General features: G+C 39.5%; 1 protein-coding gene across 2 annotated transcripts in view; it reads left to right on the top strand.

Annotated features, from left to right (window-relative positions):
* The window catches only part of fstl5 (follistatin-like 5), a 203,683-nt gene that overhangs the window by 86,499 nt on the left and 89,359 nt on the right, over positions 1 to 27,825 (top strand). For both annotated transcript variants that reach the window (XM_085284620.1, XM_085284630.1), the window contains exon 5: positions 23,931 to 24,127. In XM_085284620.1, the coding sequence (XP_085140746.1) occupies positions 23,931 to 24,127 (197 nt within the window). The remainder of the gene's footprint in view (positions 1 to 23,930; positions 24,128 to 27,825) is intronic.

The raw sequence follows: 27,825 nt of genomic DNA, 5'->3' as shown, positions 1-27,825 counted from the left end.
CATCATAGCTTCCGGCCTCTAGAGACATCCTACCTTAATGATGTGTCTGCGCCTTTCCCACTGGAGAGTCACTCCAGTGAGATCAGCTTGTGTACAGGGTTTCAGAACCTCCTGTGTGTTCTTGCTTTCTTTTAATGACTCTGTGGCGCCATTAATGCTGCGACCTCTCTACAGGACCTGGCACTGTCATCGGCAGCAGTGCCAAAGAACAAGCTGCTCATTAAAATCTAGACCTGTGAATCATTAAGTTCGCAAGGACGTCCAAACCATTGTCAGCTGCAGGGTCTTGGTGCCAGTCAACTCTAAAGTTAGTCTGTGCACATCTTGATATGCTTTGTTGATTAAAGGTTGTTTTCGGAATAAGACGGACTCATTCAAGTCAGTCACAAAAAAACAAAAGAAGAATATTCCGTTTAATAAAACACTGGAATACTTAATTATCATAGGGATGTAGTTTTGAGATGTTTAAAAATACTCTTTTCAAAGTTTTCTGTCATATTATTCTATATTTGACATATAGATGAGACAGTATGTTGTATTCTGCAATACTCAGGGCAGAGGAGATTAATGTTCAAGTTCAATCTATCCCGATTATGTGCTTAACTGATGTGTATTAAATCAGTCAATGCAGGATCACATTTGTCTTTTTAGTCACTAAAAAGAGGAAGACAGACACACAGATATACACATACACATCCACAAGGCCTCTGTGTGTGTAAATTGACACAATAAATGACACGTCTATGTGCCGTCACACAGTTTCTCTGCAGTTTTTACACTGAAAATGGATATTTATGACAAAAACCTTATCACAGTCAAGGAAATATAGATTAAGGGCAAACAAGTCATTATCTGAAAGATAAAGAAGCTAAGAGAGCAACATATCCTGAGACATAACAATCCACACCTTGCATGAGACCAGTGGCAGCTGGCTTTTTCTTCTTAAATGGTCAGTAAGAGAATTAATGTTTGACATTATGCAGAGAATGGAGAAATACAAGGCCAGGTTGAAGGCAATATGCTTGAAAGAATGCACTGAAATTACTTTCTACCACAGGAATAAATGTAGCCTCTATGACTTTGCCACCTTTTAAAAGGAGACACTGAGAAAGTCTGCTGTCTGGAGCCGTGATAATGCCCATTCATACTTCCCTAAATTGACACTGCACAAAATTTTGTTATTGGACAACTTGGAGAGCAGAACATAGTCATCCTAAATCAGAGTTCAGGCATTACAGCAAAACAGAGATGTAGCTTTTTTATTGATTTTTTCCCAGCCTTTTTCTCTGACACAGTGATCTGCTAATGATAGTCATATCACTGAATACATGGCAGCGCTGACCTTCCTTATTATAACTGAATGAAAACAGATTCAGTAGAAAAAAAGCGTGGCTGTATGATATAGCTGTAGGGATTAGCACTAGCCCATTTGCTGAAAACTGATTGGGCAAATTTAGAGTACAATAGTTTCATTACTCTGTTGTGGTTAGCAGGAACAGCTTTTCTCCTGCACTTGTTGGGAAGGATCCACTGAAGATGGAGTGTAGAAAAAATGTTAAATAATTGGATGCAGAGAATTAAAAAACAGTGGGCTGAGGGAGAAATGTTACCTCAATGTAAATCAAACATGCTCAACAAGAATACATTGGAATCTGCAAACGTATTGTTTTATGAGTGAAGGCGCCGGTTGTATATTGAACACTTACCTTGTACGGTTTGGCAAAATGCATCAACTTGTATTTGTTTTACTGGCATTGTCAATCACTGAAATCTGCAGTTTTGGACTGAGTGGCATAATATCTGTGGTGTTATTTTGTACAGTTAAGGCTGAAAGATGGGAAGACAAGAGCATGGAGTGACTGGAGATGGCGAAGGCAGTCAATATTTACCGAAGGCTACAGGACCTAAAGCTGTTCTTCCATGTCAAGAGAAGTGATCTAGTTTTATAGGCTGCAAGTTTAGTTTGTTTATACACAGCCCTGACTCCTGTCAAAGTGATAAAACATTGAACCCTAAGACTTAGCAGCTAATTTAGCTGGGTGGGATGGCAGCTCCTGCCATAAGTAGGTTTCACTACAAGCTGTATCAACAGTCCAACAGCAGCTTCCTGAGCTGATCAAATCACTCATGTTGAAGGCCTGTGTCCCCAAGGGCAACTGAAAGTCATGAGCCCTTCATCTAAATGCAAAAAAATGTTCCACTTTAGCCCCTAATTAAAGGATCTGTTAATCTGATACTTAAAGGAGGTACCAGTCCAATACAGACGAAATATCCTGGACTAGGTGTCAGTGAGAATCGGCCAATCGCGGGGCCTTGAAAGTCGTATCAATTCAATTTAATACTGCTATGTTATCCTACTTTAGTGCAATGCTAGACTCACATATTTTGCTAGAAGGAAAGCTAAACAGCATGGAGGAACTTAACAACAAATGCTCCACAGTCTGGAGTCATTTCATGCTCACTTCACCCAGAAATGCTGTTGGTTTGTGATTTTTTTTCTTTTTCAATAGTCTGTGAATTAATTGTGATTTAATGGGAAACAGCAACTTGTGACTATGCTTTCACTGTTGGGCTCTTTTGTTATGCTAGGCTGAAAGCTCATTATTTACTTTAGGTAAAATTATGAGTTATCGTCAGCTTGATTAATGTCACCTGTCTCTTGTCTGTTCTGGACTGTCCATGTACGGAAGGGTGTACGTGGTGAAAGAGAGAAGAGAAACTCTGCATCTGCAGAACACAGTGCTATGTCTGTGTACTGATGTTATTTAAATAATAATAAGTACATTTTTAAATAAGAATGATTCATTAACACATTCATTTTTACACTGTTATTAAGTCAGTACTTTAAGCAAAGTCACATGCCTTACATTGCTGTGTCCTTACATTTCATATCAGGAGTACTTTTGTACCCAGCCCAGTAAGGCAGGAGCCTGTAGAGTTTGTACTATGTACAGTAAACTTCTCATGTTAACATAAGAATACATTTTCTTCCTGCAGTTTTACAGTTTGGTGCATGTGGTTCATGATAGTAAAATTGCATTTTTGTAGAATGAAAGGGATGATTTGTAAGTTCCCAAACACAAAAATAGATGAACATGAAAGAAACTTGGGGAGCTTTAATGAAATTCTTTAATAATTTGCTTGATCTGTTTTCCTCTGGGTTGTTTCTGCACAGCAATCTGTCACTTTACTCTTCCTCCCTTTGGTTATGTAAAGGCTCCATCAACCGTAAAGCAATGATCTGCAGCGTAGCCATGATGATGATGATGATTATAACACAGCACTGTGATGGAGAGCTGTGTAGTACACTGGACATTAGTGATGTCATCTCATATTTTAATTTGATCCATAGCTGACAGCGTGCCCTTGAATCCAGTAAACATGATAGGCTTTACTGGCAGTAGTTTCTGTGATGTGATTTTGATTTTATAGGGCAAACACACTCCCTGTCTTTATCTGTGGTTTTCAGTGTCCTTGTATTGTGTTTATCTGTTTTTTTCTTTTATTTTGTATGTTTTCCTCTTTATTAGAACATTTCCACTTGCAGAGTGTGTTGATTTGATGACAGAGCAATAACACCTGCATGGACTTTCAGAGTTTTTAGTCTGGAAACTTAACAGCCAATCTAGCTCAAACAATAAACACAATAATTGAATCACACCGAGCTTACTTTGTTATAAGCTACTTACTTTACTTAGACTATTAAATTATATATTATGTAACAATGGCTGGAAGCTGTGATGCACACTGTACTTTTTCTATGCATCACTATATTTCATGTGTTTATATAACACTGATCAAATAAATTCCTCGTTATATGTATTCACTGCAGTCGTGGCTATATACATAGTCATAGTTTTTCTCAGCATAAAATCCAAAGAAACAGCACTGTTCTAAAATTATATTTTTAAACAGTTTCCTTAAGATTTATTTAAACATAATTGTCTTTCTTTTGACTGTGTATTCGAATAATAATACAAACTCCATTTATGTCAGCTACAAAAGCACATACTTGGTGCCTTTACTGCATGTGTAGTTACTTGCATGGTCAGCCTCCTCCAAAGGCTCACTCTGAGCCAGGAAAAACTCTGATAGGGTGCCATGTGTTGGTGAATAACATAATAAACTTACAGTAGGTGTTTGCATTTTGTTGGCATGAATGTCATGTTATTAAATGAATTCTAATTTGGATTAATGCTTGATCTATAAATAATGATTTATACGGGTACTATTTTAGTGACACAGAAAGGAAAAGCCTTTGAGAATTTACCCCACAAAGAGACTTCTAATTTATACAGTGTTCATTTATGAGTGGTATTTCTTCCTATTTATTTATTTTTTCTCCTCTGTGTGTGTGTTCTCCTGCGGCACACAGTCTAGACACCTGAGGCTTGATTTACCCTATTTATACAAACAATTAGCACCATCTGCTATGGACTGTATAAAAAAAACAATGCTATAGACAATTCTGATTTGCTGCAGTGTGTTTGTTTATAGTGCTTCTTTGCAGACAGGTCTGGGAGAAAAAAGCTAAAACATATTTAAGAAAAGCAGAACATGTAGTCTATTATAGTTTTAACAGAAAAAAAAATCATACTCTATAAGTAAAAAGTCTTAGGCCACTCCAAAAGGTCTTAGTCTGAGAGCAATGTCTGTGTAGGCTGGAATTTTAAATTGAACAGTAACAAGGATCTTGGGAAGAAACTGAGCATAGAAGACAAAGAACATGGTGTTGGTGGAAATATGTTTTCTTTTTTCATTAATTATTAACTATTAGAGTGAAAATGGAAAGTATATAATGTACTTTCTGATGAAACATCACCACAGTCAAAAGAACAAGCAATTTATAAATATTAGATGGAAACATTGTGCAGCATTGATTTGAAGGACAAGTTTGTCTTTGATATCAAACCATGAGCCTTTGGAAAAAAATGTTTTAATTATAGTACCCCCTGCTAACGGAGAAGAATATGAAACTATATCTCTCTTTTCATGGTACTTTTCAGCCGTATAGAAACCTACAGAAGCGGCACATCTATTTAGATGCTGCACTAATTAGCACTGTTTAGTGCCATTTTTGGTACAGTTGGCTCCCCTGTACACAGCACACACACCACTGCAGGTTTGTGAACCTCAAGACAAGAAACTGGTGTCTTTGATCGATGGCTTTATTTCTAGCTTGGCCAGCTTCAAAGGAACTTATAGTCATTTGCATGTCATTATGTGCCCAAAATGGCCAATTATTCCATCAAAGGCGTGTGCTGAGGACTAGGCCACAGATCCCAAACAATCATGTGACAAATTAGCCAATTAAACATGTTTGATGTTACTCTCCCCTGTAGTGCAGAATAAGAGGTTGTCAGTGCAGAATAATTTCATTAATGTTTACAGGAGGACTTTCAGAGATAAGTTTAGCTACCTATAAATAGTAGAATTGAGTTAACCAGGGAAAACATAAGGGCTATACATTTGTAATTTAGTGAGGTTATGACTTTTTCAGTAACAGTTTACTAGATTGTGCATTTTCAAGAGATACAGTTTGGACTATAGGTTTTATTAATTTATTAATATTCTTTTATAATATAAATATAAACTTTTAAGCTTTTTTGTTGGTTTCCATTTGTTTTTAATTTAAATTTCATTCTACCCCCCCCCCCCCCGTCCTCTAAAATATTCCAATGACAACACAAGCTTAAATAACCCCTTAAAAGCTCTGCAGACTGTTGATGATTCAGTCGGGATTCAATTGGCCAATTGAATCCCGTTGCAGGTTTGTTTACTTGAAGTGAATGGGTTCCAAAACCATTTTTGCAGTCTGCGCAACATGCCTTTCCATTAAAGTATTGGTTAAAAGCCATTTTCCTGCATGAGCCATTATCCTGAAAAGTTTTCTTTTTATTGCTCTCTGCATTTTATTCCTCTTTTGTTTCCACCTACTTTGTCCTTCCTGGATATCAGACCTTTGTAAAATTTGCTGAAATGAAAGTGAACAATAGCTGCCAACATTGCTTGAAGCAGCGTTTGTGAGTAAGTCATAGATACAGAGATGTACAGAAGAAGAGGAGTGTGGGGGGGAGGTTGACTGGGTTACAGCATTGTGGGTGTTTTCTAATATCAAAGCATTGACCTCATTCTATATTTAGTGAAAAACATGTGACCCAGTGACATGACAAATGTGTTGGATTTTCAGCTGCTGGACAGTATAAAGTGAACAAGCTACTTTTTTATAAAGGAAGAGAGGAAATAGAGAATTGCTAAGTGATGCGAATGTAAGGACTTGTTTTTTCACTAGCATAACCAAAACAGAGTGATCCAAACAGTTATTATGGGATAGTGTATACTGTAATTGCAATAGGATAGTGTAATAAACAAATCATTTTTAAAATTTGAAATTCTGGTGTTTTCCACATGTAGACTTTATTTAGACTGACTGCTCAGGTATATTAAGAGCTGCCTAAGTAATATTTGGAGACCGGTTTTAGTCTTACTTCAGAGTCTGATGTATTTACGTTACAGGACAACAATATCCTGGGTAGTATTTTGAAAGTTGCTGCTAATAAGTTACCACCAGTCCTTCCTGTGCTGTGTTTGCCTTCGAGCTAGCCAGTTTAGCTGCCTCTTTTCAGAGTTTTTCATCTTGCAGTCAGACAGAAAATCCTTGATCTCCTTAGGGAATCCAATGTGAGTTAGATGGCCACTCTATCCAGAAACTGCGATAGGCGGAAGGCTGGGTTTTGTACTACAAAACAAGTTATCTTTTTGTTATGTGGCTTTAAGCACCCTAATATCAGTATGGTTAACACAGGGTTTGTCAATCTAGCTTTAAGCACATTTACATAAAGGGGGTGGTGTTTGGCAGCATTCGCTCAGTCACAAAGATGATATAAGTCTACAGCAGAGCAGCTGATTTTACACAGGAAGATAAAACTATAATGTTATCTTTTCAGAAAAACATGAAAGGGTTAAACAAATAATCAGACTGAAAGAGACACAGCTGCTGCAGAAAAATGAGTGGAATGAGTGTATTTAACTGCAAAAGCACTGTACAGTATTAGTATTAAAAGTGATGTATGAATGAGCCTATGCTTTAAGCACTTTGGTCAGTAAGGCAGGACAAGACACATGGACAAGTTGTGACTGTGTAACTTAACAGATTTATCAAAATTAAAGCTCTACTAAGCTTCAGGAGTATCTTCTGGGTTATTATTATTACATTAAAGGAATATTTAGATCTGCATAAGTCAGTTAGCATTTAATGGTCTGAGAGTGGAAAATGAATATAAAAACATACTTTCGTTGTAGGCGTCTCCTTACAAATTTAATATAAGGTCAGTAAGTACGAATGATAATTCTTTTCCACTAGTACCTACTCAGCTCCACTCAAGGCGGCTTGACTCAACTCGGTTTTGGACGTTTTCCATTGCAATCGAGTACAGTCTGTAGCGGTTTTAGATACGGGCGACACGGGTGGTTGCCCGGGGCGGCATCGTGGTGGGGGGCGGCATCACGGGCATTGGCGAAAAAAAAAATGTACTCAAAAAACTTGTACTCATGCTGCCCCGACGTCAGCCAGGGAATGGCACAGGCACCGATCGGTTTTCTATCGCCCATTTGCTGGGAGTAAGGGCGCCCTCCTGCTGCTTCTGACACGGGGAGGAGAGGGCGTGGCGGCGGGGGATTCTCTGCCTGGCTGGAGCAGCATCTAATAATAATCAACTCGCAAAATAAAACAAAATAAAAACAAACCAACAAACACGAAAACACCAGACATTATAATACAGACTTATAACTTGCACTGATGTTTTTTCGAAATTCTGTGCACGGAAAGTGAGCGCGAGAGCCCTTGGTGCGCCTGCTTGCTGCTGAAGTCAAAGTAAACTTTATTGTCCGCTACATACAGTGCAGTATATAAAGAGACAAGACGACGAGGCTCTAGTTACAGCAGTGCAAGTAAACAAACAATATATATAAGAAGCGTAAGAAAATAAATATACACTTTAGGACTCGGGGTAAAGGGATCAATAACAATTTAAAATTTAAAATTTACAGTTTGATGATTTAAAGTCTCAAACACAGCCCGTCGAAAGGGGAGGGAGACCTGCTGCTTCCAAATAGAGCACATTTCATTTATAATGTTATAAATCCGAGCCCATTATGTATTCATGATTTGAACCTTGGGTTGTGTGAAATCCCTGAAATAAACCCTAGACAAAGTGAATCTGTGAACTAAGGTTTAGGTCTGTTAGATTATGTTGTGGTGATCCTCGATATGGGGGATTTGTGTTCATACTGGAGTGCAAAATTAAAACCAATGGAAGATGGACAAGAAAAGTTCAAAGCCATCAGGTGCTCAGTTTAGAAAAAAAGAGAAAAGAAGAGGAGGAGAAACGAGCAATAGACACAGGTAAGCAGATGTGTCATTGGATAATGGCAGGTCATCCTGAAACAATCAGATTCAGAATACTTTATTAATCCCTAAGGAAATTATGTGAGTTACAGTTGCTCCAAGAAGAAATGGTAAAAATAGCAACAGCAACAGACTAAACTCCAAACAATACATTATATTACAGATTTTAATATTAATTAGTCATTGTTAATTGTTGATTTGCCCTGTTCTAATTGTATAACGAATTATGATGCCGTTTTGGTAGCTGTTTGCATACTATGCATACTCTCTCTCTGTCTTCACATGTGTGTGTGTGTGTGTGTGTGTACAACAGTTTTTTGTTAATGTACAATCCTTAATATGTTTTGTGTGTGTGTGGGGGGGAAGTGTCCTATGTAAGTAATATTTTATGATTATTGTAAGAAAGCATGCTGGCCCTCATATACATGTGCCCCATGCCACAGATAAAATCGAATACATTATCCATCCATCCATCCATCCATCCATCCATCCATCTTCATCCGCTTTATCCAAGGCCGGGTCGCGGGGGCAGCAGCCTAAGCAAAGAGGCCCAGACCTCCCTCTCCCCAGCCACCTCCTCCAGCTTATCCGGGGGAACACCAAGGCGTTCCCAGGCCAGCCGAGAGATATAATCTCTCCAACATGCCTGGAACACCTCACCCAGGAGGCGCCCAGGGGGCATCCTTGTCAGATGCCCGAACCACCTCAGCTGGCTCCTTTCGATGTGGAGCAGCAGCTGCTCTACTCTGAGCCCCTCCCGGATGGCCGAACTTTTCTCCCTATCTCTAAGGGAGAGGCCAGCCACCCTTCGGAGGAAGCTCATTTCTGCCGCTTGTATCCGCAATCTTGTTCTTTCGGTCACTACCCACAGCTCGTGGCCATAGGTGAGGGTAGGGATGTAGATCAACCGGTAAATTGAGAGCTTCGCTTTTACACTCAGATCCCTCTTCACCATGACGGACCGGTGCAGCATCCGCATTACTGCAGCTGCAGCCCCAATCCGTCTGTCGATCTCCGGCTCCCTTCTCCCATCACTCGCGAACAAGACCCAGAGATACTTGAACTCCTCCACTTGGGGCAGGAACTCATCCCCGACCCGGAGTGGGCACTCCACCTTTTTCCGGCTGAGGACCGTGGCCTCAGATTTGGAGGTGCTGATCCTCATTCCCGCTGCTTCACACTCGGCTGTGAACCGCTCCAGTGCGAGCTGGAGGCCCTCACCCGATGAAGCCAACAGAACCACATCATCCGCAAATATCAGAGATGAGATTCTGAGGCCACCAAAGCGAAAGCCCTCCGCCACTTGGCTGCGCCTAGAAATCCTGTCCATAAAAATTATGAACAGAACCGGAGACAAAGGGCAGCCCTGGCGGAGCCCATCACCCACCGGGAACGAGTCCGACTTATTGCCGGCAATGCGAACCAAGCTCTTACAATGGTTGTATAGGGATTGAATGGCCCTTAACATTGGGGCAGACACCCCATACTCCCGCAACACCTCCCACAGGACACCCCGAGGGACACGGTCGAATGCCTTCTCCAAGTCCACAAAACACATGTAGACTGGTTGGGCAAACTCCCATGCACCCTCAAGTATCCTCGAGAGGATAAAGAGCTGGTCCAGTGTTCCGCGACCAGGACGAAAACCGCATTGTTCCTCCTGTATCCGAGGTTCGACTAACGGACGAACTCTCCTTTCCAGCACCCTGGCATAGACTTTCCCAGGGAGGCTGAGGAGTGTGATCCCCCTGTAGTTGGAACACACAAATATTTATTGTTATTAAATGCTACTTAGTATTTAGCTGGTGTGCAATGGAAAATAATCAGACAACATTTGATGTCATAACTCACTCAGAAATAATCTGTGTTGGTGCTGGAATAGTTGTGACAAAATCGTCTTGTTTCCATCCATACTGAATGTTTTATGAGCCGATCAATAAAGGCTACAGAAAGCGCTGTATCTCAGCGCAGCAGATCTATAGGAATTCAACTCTTTATGGTTCCCAGCTATGAGCTGAGTGGCTAGATAGATGATAATAGAGTCCTTTAACCTAATGCTGACCCCACAGTGCAATGAAAAGCAGGAATCTATAGACATTGTGATCAGAGTGTTGGCCGTATTGTTTGTGTGTGTGTGTGTGTGTGTGTGTGTGTGTGTGTGTGTGTGTGTGTGTGTGTGTGTGTGTGTGTGTGTGTGTGTGTGTGTCTGTTAATGTCGGCACTATAATACAAGCCAGTACATAAAGCTGAATAGAGTACTGTATGTCTTCAGACCACAAAGCAGACTTCTGGCAGACTAGAGTTTATTCATGCAACACAAACATTTCTCAGAGGCTGAGCTGCACTGGAGAGTAAAATAAACTCATTGGTTGAGGTAAACACTGATATGCTGAGTTAAAGAACCAAACATTTTCTTTGTGCAAAGTCTCTTGCTGGGTGGAATGTAAATGCCATTAGTCTCTAGATGTCAGAAATTGAGTTTCTAGGTATGTGCTTTACATACAATGAAAACAACGAAAAAGTATCTGAAATTGAGGTCAGCTTCTGGACTTTTTCAAGAGTTTTAGACTATAGTTAATTACATTTGAGTGATGCTAACCAAAGACAGATTCATGCTTGGGCATAATAGATACAAGGTCATAACTGACCTTAAGATATTTTTAATTAAATTAAATGAAGTGATTATAATACAGTGGGGCAAAAAAGTATTTAGTCAGCCACCGATTGTGCAAGTTCCCCCACTTAAAATGATGACAGAGGTCAGTAATTTGCACCAGAGGTACACTTCAACTGTGAGAGACAGAATGTGAAAAAAAAATCCATGAATTCACATGGTAGGATTTGTAAAGAATTTATTGGTAAATCAGGGTGGAAAATAAGTATTTGGTCACCTCAAACAAGGAAAATCTCTGGCTCTCACAGACCTGTAACGTCTTCTGTAAGAAGCTTTTCTGTCCCCCACTCGTTACCTGTATGAATGGCACCTGTTTGAACTCATCATCTGTATAAAAGACACCTGTCCACAGCCTCAAACAGTCAGACTCCAAACTCCGCCATGGCCAAGACCAAAGAGCTTTCGAAGGACACCAGGAAAAGTATTGTAGACCTGCACCAGACTGGGAAGAGTGAATCTACAATAGGCAAGCAGCTTGGTGTGAAAAAATCAACTGTGGGAGCAATCATCAGAAAATGGAAGACATACAAGACCACTGATAAGCTCCCTCGATCTGGGGCTCCACGCAAGATCTCATCCCGTGGGGTCAAAATGATCATGAGAACGGTGAGCAAAGATCCCAGAACCACACGGGGGGACCTGGTGAATGACCTGCAGAGAGCTGGGACCAAAGTAACAAAGGTCACCATCAGTAACACACTACAACGGCAGGGAATCAAATCCCGCAGTGCCAGACGTGTTCCGCTGCTGAAGCCAGTGCATGTCCAGGCCCGTCTGAAGTTTGCCAGAGAGCACATGGATGATACAGCAGAGGATTGGGAGAATGTCATGTGGTCATATGAAACCAAAGTAGAACTTTTTGGTATAAACTCAACTCGTCGTGTTTGGAGGAAGAAGAATACTGAGTAGCATCCCAAGAACACCATACCTACTGTGAAGCATGGGGGTGGAAACATCATGCTATGGGGCTGTTTTTCTGCCAAGGGGGCAGGACGACTGATCCGTGTTAAGGACAGAATGAATGGGGCCATGTATCGTGAGATTTTGAGCCAAAACCTCCTTCCATCAGTGAGAACTTTGAAGATGAAACGAGGCTGGGTCTTCCAACATGACAATGATCCAAAACACACCGCCCGGGCAACAAAGGAGTGGCTCCGTAAGAAGCATTTGAAAGTCCTGGAGTGGCCTAGCCAGTCTCCAGACCTCAACCCCATAGAAAATCTGTGGCGGGAGTTGAAAGTCCGTGTTGCTCGGCGACAGCCCCAAAACATCACTGCTCTCGAGAAGATCTGCATGGAGGAATGGGCCAAAATACCAGCTACTGTGTGTGCAAACCTGGTAAAGACCTATAGTAAACGTTTGACCTCTCTTATTGCCAACAAAGGTTATGTTACAAAGTATTGAGTTGTATTTTTGTTATTGACCAAATACTTATTTTCCACCCTGATTTACGAATAAATTCTTTACAAATCCTACCATGTGGATTCATGGATTTTTTTTTTCACATTCTGTCTCTCACAGTTGAAGTGTACCTCTGGTGCAAATTACTGACCTCTGTCATCATTTTAGGTGGGGGAACTTGCACAATCGGTGGCTGACTAAATACTTTTTTGCCCCACTGTATGATGACTTAGACTCTTAGTCAAAGTACTGCAATGTACTCGTGCCTAGCCTGTAGTGTTTCATCCTGCTAGTCCAAGTTCAGAGTAAGACGGAACTTGGCAGTAGAGTAGCAGTGAGCACCAATACACTGGGAACAGTGTTGGCTGCACCCTGTGACATATCCTGTGGAGGCCAAAAGTTGTTTGATGATGGATTGGATTCATCACTGTCCTAACATATGCATTTAAAATGACAGTCATGTGAAAAAGAAAGCTTTTAAAGAGATCTTATACAGTCCTGTAAAAACACAACAGAACACAAAAAGAAGCAAACCAACAAACAAGATAATCAACCAAATAAATAAGAAAAACAAGTACAACCTTACTACTTCCATAGGAATTAACAGGGTAAATACCAACCAGGTGCTGTTAATGAAATGCATTTATTAATTGATAATCAGCAAGTGTCACCATCTCTATGTAAGAGAGATGTTTTGGTAGTTTTCTTGGCTGGATCAGTTAGGTCTATGTTAACACAATGCTGCAGTCATCCCAGGGGTCCTGTCAGGGACCAAGCAGTAAAGCATAAAGGACACAGGTGGTTTTAATTCAAAAAACGGGTTTTATTGACCCAAAAATATGAAAATATATTTAACAAAGCCAAAACTTAAACAGGCAGACCAATAAAAGAGGTCAACTCAATAGACTAAACTCAAGATAATAATTAACAAAACCTCAAACAAACATATGGTAAACTGACCTGCTGAAATGACACACAGGGGGACTTAAATACTGGTTTAGCTAAACCAAATGACACACACGGGGAAAACAAGATGGCTGCCATATAACCAATTAATACAAAACATTTAAACAAACATGAAACACCCCCCAGGCAATGAAGCATGTGGTGCAATCCAATTAGGCTGTCAGCAGTACTCCAGGTCTCCCAGCCCTTTGCCACACCTTTTGCCAGACAGGAGGAGACACCAACACCCAGGTAACTCAAACAAAGAAAGCTGTATTAATATAACATAAAACAGAACTTTGACCTTGCAAGGTTAATATGTGTGCACGCCATATAAACATTGGAAGGTGTGATGGAAAAATGAATACATTTAATAAAGAAACGATATTGAACAATAAATAGAATATTTTAAAGTAGTGACTGTAAATTAAACTAAAGTGAATCAACGGGTGGTGAGGTGTGGAGCTTACCATGTGTGGCATGCCATCACAGGTCCGAATCCCAGCAGATTCACCCCAAGGTCAGACCGTGCAATGCTCAGAGAAAAAGCAGAAACTCTGAGAGCTACATCTCAGACTCTGCAGTCCTCAGTTAGCATGTTAAGTGTAAACATTCATGACAGTACAATTAGGAAAAATACTGAAAACAGTGTTGGAGGGTCGATGAGTTATGAGCCATGCAAGTAATGGGAGATGCACAACTTGAACCACAATTTATTAACCAAAAAACCCCCCAAAAAAAACATAATTAACTTTGTGAGGTGTGTCAGTCATTGTCAGTGTGTCAGTATTTAGATGAATGAATGTTAAGTCTGTGATGTTGTGTAGTGTAAAACCTAAAATAATCTGGCTGTAGTCAACCAAATCAAAAACATGGTCCTGGGTCGATGGAGAAAGAGCTGATACAGACACCTGTTAAGTCCTCCAGGGACACTGGCCAGGTCCTCCCAGTTGTACTAATTAACCCCACCTACTAGGATACTGCACGACAACACAGAGGGTGTACTCTTAAGTACATCAAAACTCTCTTGTGTTCAGCATGGAAGCACCATGTTTTCACTGTTTTTTTATTTAGTTTTTTTTGTTGCAGCATGTTTTAAGTGCAATATAGATGATTTGCTGGGATGATATATTTGATTTGTGCAAGTTGTTAAGACGTATCTTAAACAACTGAATGAAGCACAAACAGTGCATCACATTGTAACAGGAATGTGCATGTATTCATCGGGTGAAGCGGATAAATTATAATGTGCTGCTAGGTTTCCTTTAAACTGCTGGAATCGCAGCTACAGTACTACAACACAGACCAAAAATACCTGCCCAGTCAACAAAATAATTTCACTTGATCTTACTACAAATTAATGGAATGTCCACATCTTCTTTATTATGCTATGGGATAGTAATGTTTAGTGTTTACAGCTCTATACCTTTAGACTAGATTATTTAATGTGGTGCAGTCACCTTATTTGCAACAGTGTTGCATTTTAATGTCATAGTTTGTGTTATGTAAGGATTTATCATCTTCATCTGATAATATGATAACTCTGATTGGAGTAGTTGACACTCACAGGGATCACTTTTTTCTGAAGCAGAAAGCCACTGAAGTAAGGTCAGCATGCCTAAAGGGTAAATAGAAGCAAATAGAAGGCTTTTCACACCAGCACACATCTACCCATCTATTTCAAATCCATCTTGACTTGGGGCTACATAGTTAACCTCGCAACACCAAAAGCCTTTCTGACTATTTTAAACTGTAAATGTTACTGAGGTTACTCCTTATTTCTTTGCTTCCACCACTGGGTTTCAGTCTAACATTATTAACTCAGGTATTGACATCATTTATGCATCAGCTATACATCTGAGAAATATTTCTATTCTTGTTCAAGCTCGCTGATCAAACTGTGGCCCAACTGTGAAGAAATGATATTCCTCAGCCTGTCTGCAGTAGACCAAATATAGACCTGCAGCAGTGTTGATTTGATGTCTTGGCCCCTGGGTCACTGCCTTCTATCATGTCATCAACAAGACCTGCCACTGAAGGAGTAAGCTCTGTGTAATCAAGCCTTCTGGGATCATATTTGAGAGGAAAACAAAGCCTTCCTGTTCTCACAATCGCCTTCTCTTCTCGTTCTTTTCTTTGTCTTGTATTTCAGTCTAGCTTCATCTCAGTCTGGAAGATTAGTCTAAGCCAACCTACATTTCTTTTGGGAAAAGAAAGGCCTGTTCTTTTGCCCCCCCCCCCTCCCCCCTCCAACAAAAAAAGACCTACAATAACCAACAATTTCAAAGTATTTAAATTATACTTATTCTTTATTCATTTTTGACCAGTTTCCATTTACAGTCTCTCACTTATACATGTATTGGATTAATTAAATTGGCGCTCCAACCTGTAATGCTTTATACAATGCAGGAGTCAAGATGAGTCACATGTTTCACATTCACTGAAATTAATAATTAAGATAATCCATCAGAACATGCCACAAAGCCATCATGGCCAGGATCCAGCAGTGCTAGAACAAAAGGCCAGTAAAGTCAGAGTGTTCAGGTGTGGGTGTACTGGAGTATATAGTAGCAGATGGCACAGAAGTTGGGCTTTTTTTTAATAGGGGAATTGAAGCTCTGAACACCACCTGGGGATTCTGTCAGTCGAGTGAAAAAAAAGGAAAGCAGTAAGGCTAAGTTGGGTGGATGGAGTAATGTTTGAGTAAAGTCTCCTAGATGATAATGATTCCATTCAAGGTAAGAGAGGAGGGGTGGGGTGGTAATACATCAAAGATTAAGACGTGAGGAAGAGCAGCAGTCTTGATGAAAGATTGGAAGGAGAGGATTACACCTGCATCTGGGGAGGAAACAGTAGTGACAGAGACTGAATGAAAGGGGGGGGATCTGTCTTGTGCTGTTACTAAAGGCTCAGAAAGTTACTAAGTGGTAAAGAAACAAAGTGAGGTTTCCAAAGAAACTTTTGTATAGAAGTTGTCCTCTATATGAAAAATACACAATTGTTATTTGGTAAAGACAGAGTTGGAATTACTTATTTATTATTTTTATTATCATTTTGTTATTTTTATTTTTTGCAAAACATCTCATGGAGGAGGCTAGTGTGGGTTTTTGGTATATAAGACATCAGAGTTCACCTTTGGTGACTGTTTTAATATACTGATATATTAGCTATAAACACAATTACTTGGTTGTTTCTTTTATGCATGTAGACAGTACAAAAATGGGATGGCACCCATGGGTTATGAAGTCATATCAGCAAAAATGCTCATCCTCAGGGTGAGTGTTTTTGCTATCAAAAATCTCGGTGCTTTGAATCTCAGCTTTCGAAGGGTGTGTGTGTGGCCCAGAAACTGCAGAACACTTCATGCTCATTAGCAAATGACTGTGATAATCGTCCTTTATGACTGTAATCGTAGCCATAATTTACAAAATTCTACTTACCCTATTAAGCCATAAGAGAAGCCTTTACTGAGGTCACAGAGCAAAGCAGCCAAGGGCTATTTTTCTATATTCTTCTGTACAACTAGCAGTTTGTTTTACAAACTGAGCACTCTGCCCCTGGCCATTAGCAAGAAAACAGGTTTATGGTACTTGTGGACTGACTTTACATTGCATACCCAGAACCTACTTCCATATTTTATATGTAGTCTATTAATCCCAACCAAATGGTGTGTGTGTGTGTGTGTAGCTGACAAATATATCAGTAATCATTAGTTTTCAGATGACTGTGAATGGTTTGAAACAAATTTTACATGATATGTATTTGAACAAATACATATCATGTCTTTTACCAAGACTTTTTCCGGTTTTCCTTTTGTTATTTGTTACGTTATTTTAATTGCCTGAACTTAATAAAATATCAATAGAGGTGACTGATAAGAAAATGCTCCTATAATTGACTTCAACAGAAAGCTTGTGGGTTTTTTCTCACTAGCTTCTGGTTTTAATAATTAAACAACAAACCAATCATTATCTCCAAAGGATAATTCAATAGATCAATCCTGTTCTTTGTACAGATGTTATTAGATACTGTAAAACATTCAGCCATCGGGCCAAACACAAGAAATCTGTTCATCAACTCTAGCAGCCACTTTGACATAAGTCTAACAATTTAGAGACCCATTCCCTGTAGAAATTGGACTGGCTTGTTTCCAGATTTGTTCTTTACTTTAATTGCCATGTGACCACAGATGGAATTGGTTTTTAGTACAGCATGAAAACAAAATTTCAGTACACAATGTGAGCAGCAAATCATATAGGCACATGTGACAAAAGAAAAGCAGCTCCATGACAGCTGGGTAAACTCAATCTGCTAATAAAGATCATGGAGTGTGATTAAAAGATCAAGAATATCTAACAAAAGGACCTTATGGTGTGACTGTGTTTCAACTTGCTGTTTCCAAGGGCAGGAATGAACTTCAGTTTTGTATTTCTTTACTTTTCAGTATGGATGCAAAAAGCCTCAGTGTGACTGAAATCTTTTATTTTGAACTCCGAGATATTAGCAGGAGTCTCTTCTCTGTGCCTGAGGTCTGCTGTGAGTGTTTTGCATTCATATCGACCTGGCCAGAGCAGCTTTGAGGGGTTGCAGCTCTACTGCCCAGATATCCATTTCAGATTCAGTCAGGTGTTGCGGCACTGACACCTCCAGTTGCTCTTAAAGATTGCAATCAGTGACCTCTGATTTGGTTAGCCCAGTTGTCATGCTGTGCTGTCTTGATGTATTGTGAGCAGCGGCAGTACCCAGGGCCCTGGAGACGGAGATGGAAAAGCTGCAAGAGATGGTTGGTGGGGGGCAGGCTTAGTCGGGCAAAGATGGGACAGTTTCAGTGGAGTTGACTCTAGCTATTCCGCTGAGCCGCCTTTTTCTTTTTATAAATAAAACAGTAGGGCTTTTAAAGGGGCAGGTTGAGGTAGCGAGGGGGGTTCAGTCACTTTTACGGTCTCTGTGGAGAGCATGTAGAATTTCTGTTTTCTTTCTCTGAGTCTACTGCATGTTCGGCAAAGGATTAGTGTGTATTTTCAGCTCGAAAAGTAACTTTTCATTAGTGCCAGCTGGACTTATATTGGTTGCTAATGCAGCAGCTGCTTCTCCATGCTGTTTGGCACAATACACGTTTGAGACTCTTAATTTCTTGTGCACAGTAGTGTGCCTCTCAGGTGCTTAGAAAGCAGACGTTTTTCACCTGTACAATATTTAAGTTTTCTACACTGACGTCATCTGTATGTGGAAAAGTTCTTTAAAACAGAAACTACTTTTTTTGCTTTTAGCCTTCATGCTTCATTACATTTGCTCACCACAGAGTGTACCACCATTTCCCTGTGCTTGCATGCTGTTATACCCATGAGAATGGCACTTTTGTATGGTTTGAATGTAGGGTTTTGTTGTTGTTCTTTGGATACACTAATCTCCGGGTCATTGAGTCAACAGCAAACAGTAAAAGAGCGTCTTCCTTCACGTGGTATTGCCAAATTATCAAAAATTAACACTGGCTTCCATGAATACCTGGATGGCCTACATTTTGACTAAAAGCCACTTATTAACCAATTGCACACAGATGAATAGTCACTGTGAAAAGCTAAATTTTTTTGTCACTCTCACTAAATTGTTGCTTTCTCTGCAACTCTGTCCATGAAAAATGTCATGTATTCCATCCATGGATAATATTTAGTTTTGTATTACAACACTTTTCCATGTCCCTGAATATATTATTTACTAATCATATGTTGTTTTCAGGGTGTGTTCTTAATAAGGAGACTGTGAATGAAAGGTACAGTTAAGCTTGCACTGGGGACAAGGGAAGATGAAATTATAAAGCACTAAAATCAAAACAAACACGTGGAGAACCCAGTGTCAAACATTAGTTTAAATTTTAGATGTTCTTTCTAAGGCTGTAACTGGCTGTTCAGTTTGTTTGTGAATGTCACTAAATGTAGAAAAAGCTGTCGGCTGCATAAAGCGGTTAGACATAAAGATTTTGTTGTTTGATCACTATTCATCACCATCCATCACTTTTGCTGCACAAATGCAAAATGTCCATCGATACCACTTACATAAAACAGATAAGAAGAACAGATGAAACTACATTCCAGCTCATCTTTAACACTTAGCATTTAAGATGCCATTGCTATTCAGTAGGTAAGGCTCAATCGTTTAAAGGCCTTGGTGTGAGTCGCCTAGTAAACAAACGTAACTTCGGTTAATGTGATACTATTGCAAGAATTGCTCTCTCTGTGTCCTCGAGGTCTTCGTCTTGAAGCTATTGTACAATACTCTGTTGTTTACCTCTTTTATATTTGCTGTTTCTTTGCTCTTTTTGTTGGCACAGGTCACTTGACCATTACCAGCACCAGCTGGAATAACTCTGAACTGGCAGGAAGCTTGCACACCACATTAAGCTTTTGCTTGAACCTTGTCCCTTTGTTTGTGTCATCTTATCCATGCACACGAGTAGCTATACTTGTGTAACAGCTAGATGGACCATTTAGTGGAATTTGCATGTTCTCCCTGTACCTGCGTGGGCTCTGGCTGCCTCCCACAGTCCAGAGATATGCATGTTAGGTTAACTGGTGATTCTAAATAGGCGAAGGTGTGAATCTGAGAGTATATGGCTGCCTTTCTCTGTGTGTTGTGATTGACTATGTATTTGTCCAGAATGTACTCTGCCTTTTTGCCCATTGCTTTGCCTGCTGACAGTGTTGTGTTATAAATCAAGCACACCCATTTGCCCTGCTATAAATGCTCAGACTCACTGTTTACAGCCGCACACAAGATGACCAAAAGAGAATCTTCGGTCAGTAAGATCAATCTAGAGGAAGCTCTCGGGGTTTCATAGTTGAACCTGTTGAAGGATTATTAGTTGCCTGCAGCTGTCCTTGTCCCTGGATTTCTCTGAGTCTTGCAGCCTCTCCACTTTCACAGTAATCGGTATCAGTTGACTGTTGGCTCTCTGTCAGTTACCCTGTGGCTACCGTGTTGGTCTCCCAAGGCATGGAAGTCATTGGAGGCATGCTTGCTGTTATGGTCAGGGTCTTAAACTTCCTACTGAAGCAGCCTGCTCTCCTACCACCAAATTATTTAAAAATAAAAGGATAAGGTTAAAGGATTATTAAACATCATTATCATTACTGTAAATAAGATTGTAATGTTGATGGAACAGTAGAACTCCATTTTAAGCCTTTTACTGATATCTAACATGATCCTCCATCAAAAACAAAACAAAAAAACCCAAAACAAAACAAAGCAAGCACCTCTGTTCTTCCCTTGTTCTTCCATTACAAGTAATTTTGAGTCCAGACGAGGTTTGCACAGTTTTATAACCCATCCTGATTTCCTGTGTCTTTGTCTACAGTAAGACTGAAAAAAGGCAGATGATTCAATTAAGAAGACAATGTTGGAACTGAGAACTCATCAGTTAGTGATGATCAATTTAATGATCAAAGTTTTAATGAGAAATGTTTTTCTTTTCTTTTCTTTTTTTTCTTTTCTTTTCTTTTCTTTTCTTTTCTTTTCTTTTCTTTTTTTTTAGGATAACCCCAGCAATTGCACAGGAAAAGCAGACCCCATTGATGCATCCCTTTGAGCTCAAAAACCACTTCTGTGCCTGAGACATTTCCATATTTACAGGAAACTTTGGATTTCACGAAACGGAGAGTTATTCTTTCAGCATTCAGTAGATCTTAGTTTGACAAAGTGGATTGAACTGAATAACGCAACAGCTTTTTGCTGAGTTTTTACTTGTTCCCTGAAGTACTGTTTTGACTAAGGCATGTTGGCATAGTTAATTTGACAAATTATAGTCGCCATTGCCAAATTATTGCTTAAACTCCCCTGTGTAGACAAGTACTGTTTGGATATGTTGGAGTGTTTAAATGCATGTTTTTGGGTAGCAGTTTGTCTATAAGTAGTTTCATTTACATCCACGTGTGGACCTGCATGCATGTGATAGTTCATGCTTCTTTTATGTAGCTGACCTTAGCCGAGGGTATGCCAGCAGCCATTTATCTTTTATTCATTTTACCAGCCATCTGTGACCAGGGCAGCTTCTCTGCCACTGATGCTTGTTAAAGCAGAACCCGCTCCAAGAGGTGCAGCATTCTGCAGTTGGTACACTTTGGAGGGCAAGTTACTTTTTTGATTCCCTAGAATTCACCAGCCATTATCACTATTTTGACAGCCAAAGCAAATTTTGTCATTGAAAAGAGTTTCCTGTTGTTTTGTTACCTGCTGCGGCTGCTAGAAAGTCCTTAGCAGCCACCACTGTTTTTGTTCACACCCTGCTAGTTACAGAGTGCTTCTGACTGAGTGTGCAGCTCAAACATCTGTCAACACCTCAGTTTGATAGTTATAGAAGCCAGACCATCACTGAGAGACAATGTTCCAGTGCTTCTTTCTCTTACCTAATTTTCTCCACCTGGCTAGGTTATGATTTCCTAATTTTGGTACACGAGGTCATCAGAAAATAAAGCATTTATAGGAGTAGAATTACACTGCTGACAATGTCTTTGGATAAACAAAACAAAAGAGACCGTCTTAAAACACAACACATAGATTACAGGGAAAAAAATCTTTAAAGTGAAATATGTCCACAAGCATCTACGGTAGATGTGTTTTTTTATGCGTCTTGGGACCAAACTGTTCCTACAAAATATAAACCTTGTTTTTCAGTTTTTTTAATATTCATAACTACAGTAGAGAGCATGATCTTCAATATGTTGATCCAATATCTCCCACAGTAAACATTCGTGGTTGGAGTTGGTAACTGTAAAGGTCATCGCATGCGATTCGCATCAGTTTTACACTCATCAAACATTCACTTGAACCCTTCTGCCCTGCATGGAATAGCAATGATCAGACACTAATGGCGTTAACTTTTCCTTTTCATTGCAGCGCAGAGAATGTGGCAGTTTTTAAGAGCGCTAGTATCCAAATAGCACCTGTTGTCCATGATATTGACATCTGTATTAAAGAGAAAATCTTATCTAACAAGCTTGTATGGAAGAATCTATATTTGTCGTGTTTCTTGTTATTTGCTTTTCTCTTTTCATTCATAGATAAAGGTATTTCTTCACTTTTTCCACCAAGAGAATAACAGCTATCACAGAAAACTGCAAATCTCAGTAAATCATTTCTAATAAGTTAAGTGTCGGTTGTACATTGTTGTTTACACTGAATCTTTACGCTACCATATTTTTATACTTAATTTTTATACTTTCTTCATGATAATAATAAACATTATATGAATGCGAAGAATAGAGTTTTTACGCCTTGGGGACTTTACAAGGTTACAGAGAACTGAGATGAAAATGATAGTTTCGGTGAAAGCCAGTTTATTTCCCTGGCAGAGTTTAAGGAGAACTTCTTCAAGGCTGTCATATCCAAATGATGGCGAGCGTCGGGATTACATCAAGCATCTCATTTAAATGCTCACTGATTGCTCAATTTGTTTCTATAAAGGAATGCTTGAAGACATTTATAGTACAAAAATGAGATCCCAGGTATCTCATAATGACATGTCATTGGTTTCTGGGGTCACTCTGATTCTACTTAGCTAGTCATCAGCTTTCGGTGAGAACCCAGTTCTACTGTGTGAAATTCTCATTACCAGACTCACTAAATCATTCCTGCTTGATCATCCCCAACAAAGATCATTTGTCTCACATGAGATTCTGCAACGAAGCTATTATTCCATACTTGTCCCATGTTGATCACGCAGTAAGATGTGGTATAGATGTCAGCGTCCTCTCCAGAGACTTAAAAGACTTCCCAGTGAACAGCAACGTTTTTCCCATGTGCTTGTTGACATCAGCTAATATAACTGTTATTAGTAGAGAGAGACTTCCAGATTTAGCAAGGAGAAGCTGATTTGACATGTGTCAACCTCTAGTTTTAGTCCTTATTTTTCTCTTTGGCTCCACTCTACTCTGCTGAATCTTTCATGTAGTTTACGTCTTTGATCTGGAGCCTTTGATGGTGGATTGTAAATACAAAACCAACGTGTTTTCTGTTGCTGTCAGGGTTAGTGTTTGACACCTGTGTGATGGATTTGTTCATCAGTTTCTTTGTGTTGAAGAGGCTCCCGCTTTCTTAGTTTGAGGCAGTGAAGGCAGCGTGTCTGTCACACTTTGTGCTCCCCTCGTGAAAACAATCTTTAGCGTTTGTTATTATGAGGAAGACAGTCAGAGACCTGTACAGATTTGGGTTTTGCTGAATATAAACAAGAGCTAATGTTTAATAATGTGAATCTTCAGGGGGATTCTACTTTGCTTGGATACTAATTGGCTAAAAATGTGAAAACACTACATCCATTGTTACAAATAATAAGTTCAATGTTTTTAATTGTGCTTTGTTCTGCACTTGGGAATAATTTAGATATTTATGAAACATGTTATCGGATAAAATAAACATGTACTTTCCCCTTAGCTCTTATTGCATTTTTTACTACAAATAAATAAATAAACTCTCCATCATCCAACCAGTTTCCCTTTTCTTTTTCCCCCCCAGATGATAACTGTAGACTGAGCGACTACCGACGGCTGAAAAACAAGATTCTGGATTTGCATGAGAAACGATACATGGGGCCTGCCAGCCATGGGAAACACAAGGACAGCATGGTGGCCAAGAAGCAACTGGTTGATGTCATGTTCAAACGCTTTGATACAGACAATAACGGTCAAATAGATGCCAGCGAGCTCTCACAGGTAAGAATATGGGAGTAAAAATGAGCTTGACTATGCCACTACATATTCCCCCTTTCAAAAATGAATGTGGTATTAGTGTGTGTTTGGCATGAAGGTAACATACTGCTTAACCTCGACTCACAAGCTAACACTGGTCTTAAGGTATTTTTTAAAGCATCATTTAAGTACAGAATAAAAATATTTGCTTCCCATTTCAAGAGACTTCACAGTATCTGTCATGTCTGTCAAAACTTGAGAGCCATTTCATTTAAATATCTCATCAAAGGGGGATAAAAAGTGAACAAACCATCTGTGCGCTCAGGTGTTTAAACTGTCCTCTTTCATGTGTGCCAGAATTGTGTCCGTTTTACTCCTTTTACCCTTCCCTCTGGTAGCTGTTGTGCATCGCTCAAGGTAAATCTTTTGAAAAGCAATGTGGGTCAAAGGAGCCATGAAGCTTAAGGGAGGCTACAGCCTTTGACCAGCACTACCAAGAGGGATGTTGTAAAAAAGACCTTTTTGTGGCTGCCGTAAGGAAGGAAGATATTCTGTGCATATCAAATAAAGTCTCCCAGTACCCCGGGATTGAGTTAATATAGAGCTTATTTGAATAATTGAAGGGGTAAGCAACCCGCAGTGGTTTTCAAAACCATCATATCAGTTTCTTTTCTTCTGTTATCTTCCTGCTGATCCAGTAGGAAATCCTGCGTGTACAGAGGTCACCTTGGTAAGCTTTGTCAGTGCCCTTTCCTCTGACTCATTAGATCAATATTTTAGCACAGGAGGTTTATGGCATATGGCCACAAAATAGTGATATTTTCATATTATTTACATATTTTTACATGTTTTAACATTAAATGGTACTCCTTGCCAGCTTGAGAGAAATCAATGCTCGGTGAATAAAATACATAGTCAACAAACTATGTTGGACTGGTATGTCTGTGAAGGTTCTCAGTCATCCCCCCAGGGGGTTCATGACCCTCTTGGGGGACGCTCCCCTAGGACTTCAATCTGGGACTCTCTACCATTTGACCTTAGAGCTGAAGAAGCTTCTCGTTGATAGGTGAAACATCTTCAAGCAACTTAAAGAGACGCTTTTCCTTCCAAGCTCCTTAGACCGTGTTGGACTGGGTTTTATGGAAAAACATTGCCAATATACCCCAAGTGTTAATTTGAATATGCCCTTTCAACCTATTGAATATTACTTTGGCCTGGTTTTTAACCCTGTTTGTAAATGAGATGTAATCTTTTCCTCTGCAGAGTTGATACCCCCACCCCCACCAGGTGTTTTGAATCATGCAGGCTAATAATATACGTCCAAATGGAGGAACTGTTTTCAGGGATTCCTCCAAGTCTGTTTTTAGCCCTCCTCCCATTTTTGTTGTTTACATATATGGGAAATTTGGCATATTTCATGCAGAGCCAGCCACATAAACCTCATTCACAGGAAAATGGAGAGAAGGGAGCACTTTTGGGAAGGGCAGAAATTGAAATATCAGTGAATTGCAGGTGGCCCTTATGGGGGTTTCAACTGAATTTATTATTTTTTTGTTCATACAGATATGCTTTTTTTCATGAGCCTACCTGACTTTGGGGTATGCATGCAGTAGTTAACCAAGAAACTTTTTTTCATTTGTTTTGTTATTTACCTTGGAGAAAATATTGTCCAAAAAAATCCATCAATGCAACAGTCCAAACTGTATCTTTGTTTGCCTGTAGTAAGTGAAGACTATTTACATGTTTACTTTACAGGCATAAAAATGTTTCTGATTAATTTAATTCACGTCAGAATAACTACACAATGACAGCAGGACAAATATCGCTTCGAAATAGGTTTCTCCATCTAATCAGTCAGTTAACAAACAAAGGCTCTCATGGGTTAATAGCGCTTCACCATCATGGCTCCTATACCAAATTAATTTGTTTTCAAATGGATTCTCTGCTTTATTGAGTAGTTCTTCAGAATTTTTTTTCAGAGTAATTCATAACTCAACTTAAATGATGTAAGTTACACAGTAAGGTTATGGCTCTCTTAACTTGTACTGGCAGGGCTGTGCATGTTTTCTTAACCTCATCTGCTTGAGCTGGCACTGAGTTCTATCTTATTAAGAAATTATAATTTTGAAAGAAGAGATTAATGCAAATCAAATTTGGCCTGAACAAACCTTCAAAAAGAACTACATAAGCAATTCACACATTTTTCATCAGTTTAAAATTACAAAATTATGGCTGCCACCCGCATGGCCTAAAGCACCCTTTATAATTGGAGCATTCTCTGATCTCATTTGAAATTCTAGGACAGAAATCCCTCACTTGGACTTACTCAATGTGCTAGAGTGTGCACATGAAGTGACACAGTGAGCAATTGTTCCTGCCCTTTTAGTGCCCTTTTAAAATGGCAAATCAAAACATATTTTTTCTTCATGCATTCATCGTATCTATCACTGTACCAAAGATAATATTTGAAGATTTATCTTTTACTAGAAAAAATAAAAATAAAACACTGCTTCTTGTCCAGTGTTGATCCTGATATACCGTTTATTGTCTACAAAAAGCATGATAAAAGATGCTGTAGAATTTGCTGTAAGAAGAAACATTATGTAAGTTTTTTTTTTCAACTTGCATCTATAAACTTTTAAATATAGTACAAATCTCAAGGTTCTAACTAATGGAAAATTGCTCTTTTACTATACTATACTTTTACTATACTATAAATACCTTGGAGTACACATTGACAATAAACTGGACTGGGCTAAAAACACCACAGCACTTTACAGGAAGGGCCAGAGTCGTCTCTATTTTTTGAGGCGACTGAGGTCCTTCAACATCTGCCAGAAAATGCTGAGGATTTTCTATGAGTCTGTGGTGGCCAGTGCGATCCTCTATGCTGTTGCATGCTGGGGGAGCAGGCTGAGGGTCGCAGATGCCAACAGACTTAATAAACTGATCCGTAAGGCCAGCAATGTTGTGGGGATGGAGCTGGACTCCCTCAAGGTGGTGTCGGAGAGGCGGATGCTGTCCAAGATAAAGACAATGTTGGATAACACCTCCCACCCACTCCATGACATGTTGGTCAGTCACAGGAGCTCGTTCAGTGAGAGACTGAGATTACCGAAAAGCACCACTGAACGACACAGGAAATCATTCCTGCCTGTGGCCATCTCCCTGTACAACGCATCCACTTAACACACTGTTTGCTGCTACAACTACACATGTTTCTTTTCCAAATATTTATTTATAAGTGACTTATGTATGTATGTATGTATATATATGTATATATTGTACTATTCTTAGTTAGCGTATTGTCTGTCTTGTCTTAATGTTGGTTTAAAATGGAGCACTGTAACAAAAAATAATTTCCCCCAGGGATCAATAAAGTATTCTGATTCTGATTCTGATTCTGATTTTAAATCTCTGCAGAAGTCTAGTCTGAGTTGTTATCAGGTCTGCAAATATTTCTAAAAGAGCTGAATTCAAATTAAGAGGAGTGCGAACAGGTGACTTCTGATCCCTATTTTGGGATTTTGGGGGGCTAAAATAGATACAAAAAATAGATATAACGAATTTGCAAATCTTTTGAAACATTCATAGCACAGTCACTGAAGATCTTGCTTGATAAGTCACACATCCTAGTATGAGTCCTGCAGTATTGTTTTGTACTGCAGTACCTAATTCATCCTCTTGACAATACAAAAGGTTTTCTTTTTGTTTTTTCTTTG

This window comes from Mchenga conophoros, linkage group LG2 (genome assembly GCF_057382185.1).
Source record: "Mchenga conophoros isolate Kocher_MC1m ecotype Shallow Benthic linkage group LG2, M_conophoros_male_GT1.1, whole genome shotgun sequence".
Classification (NCBI taxonomy): Eukaryota; Metazoa; Chordata; class Actinopteri; order Cichliformes; family Cichlidae; genus Mchenga; species Mchenga conophoros.
This window is presented reverse-complemented; position numbering and strand designations above follow the sequence as displayed.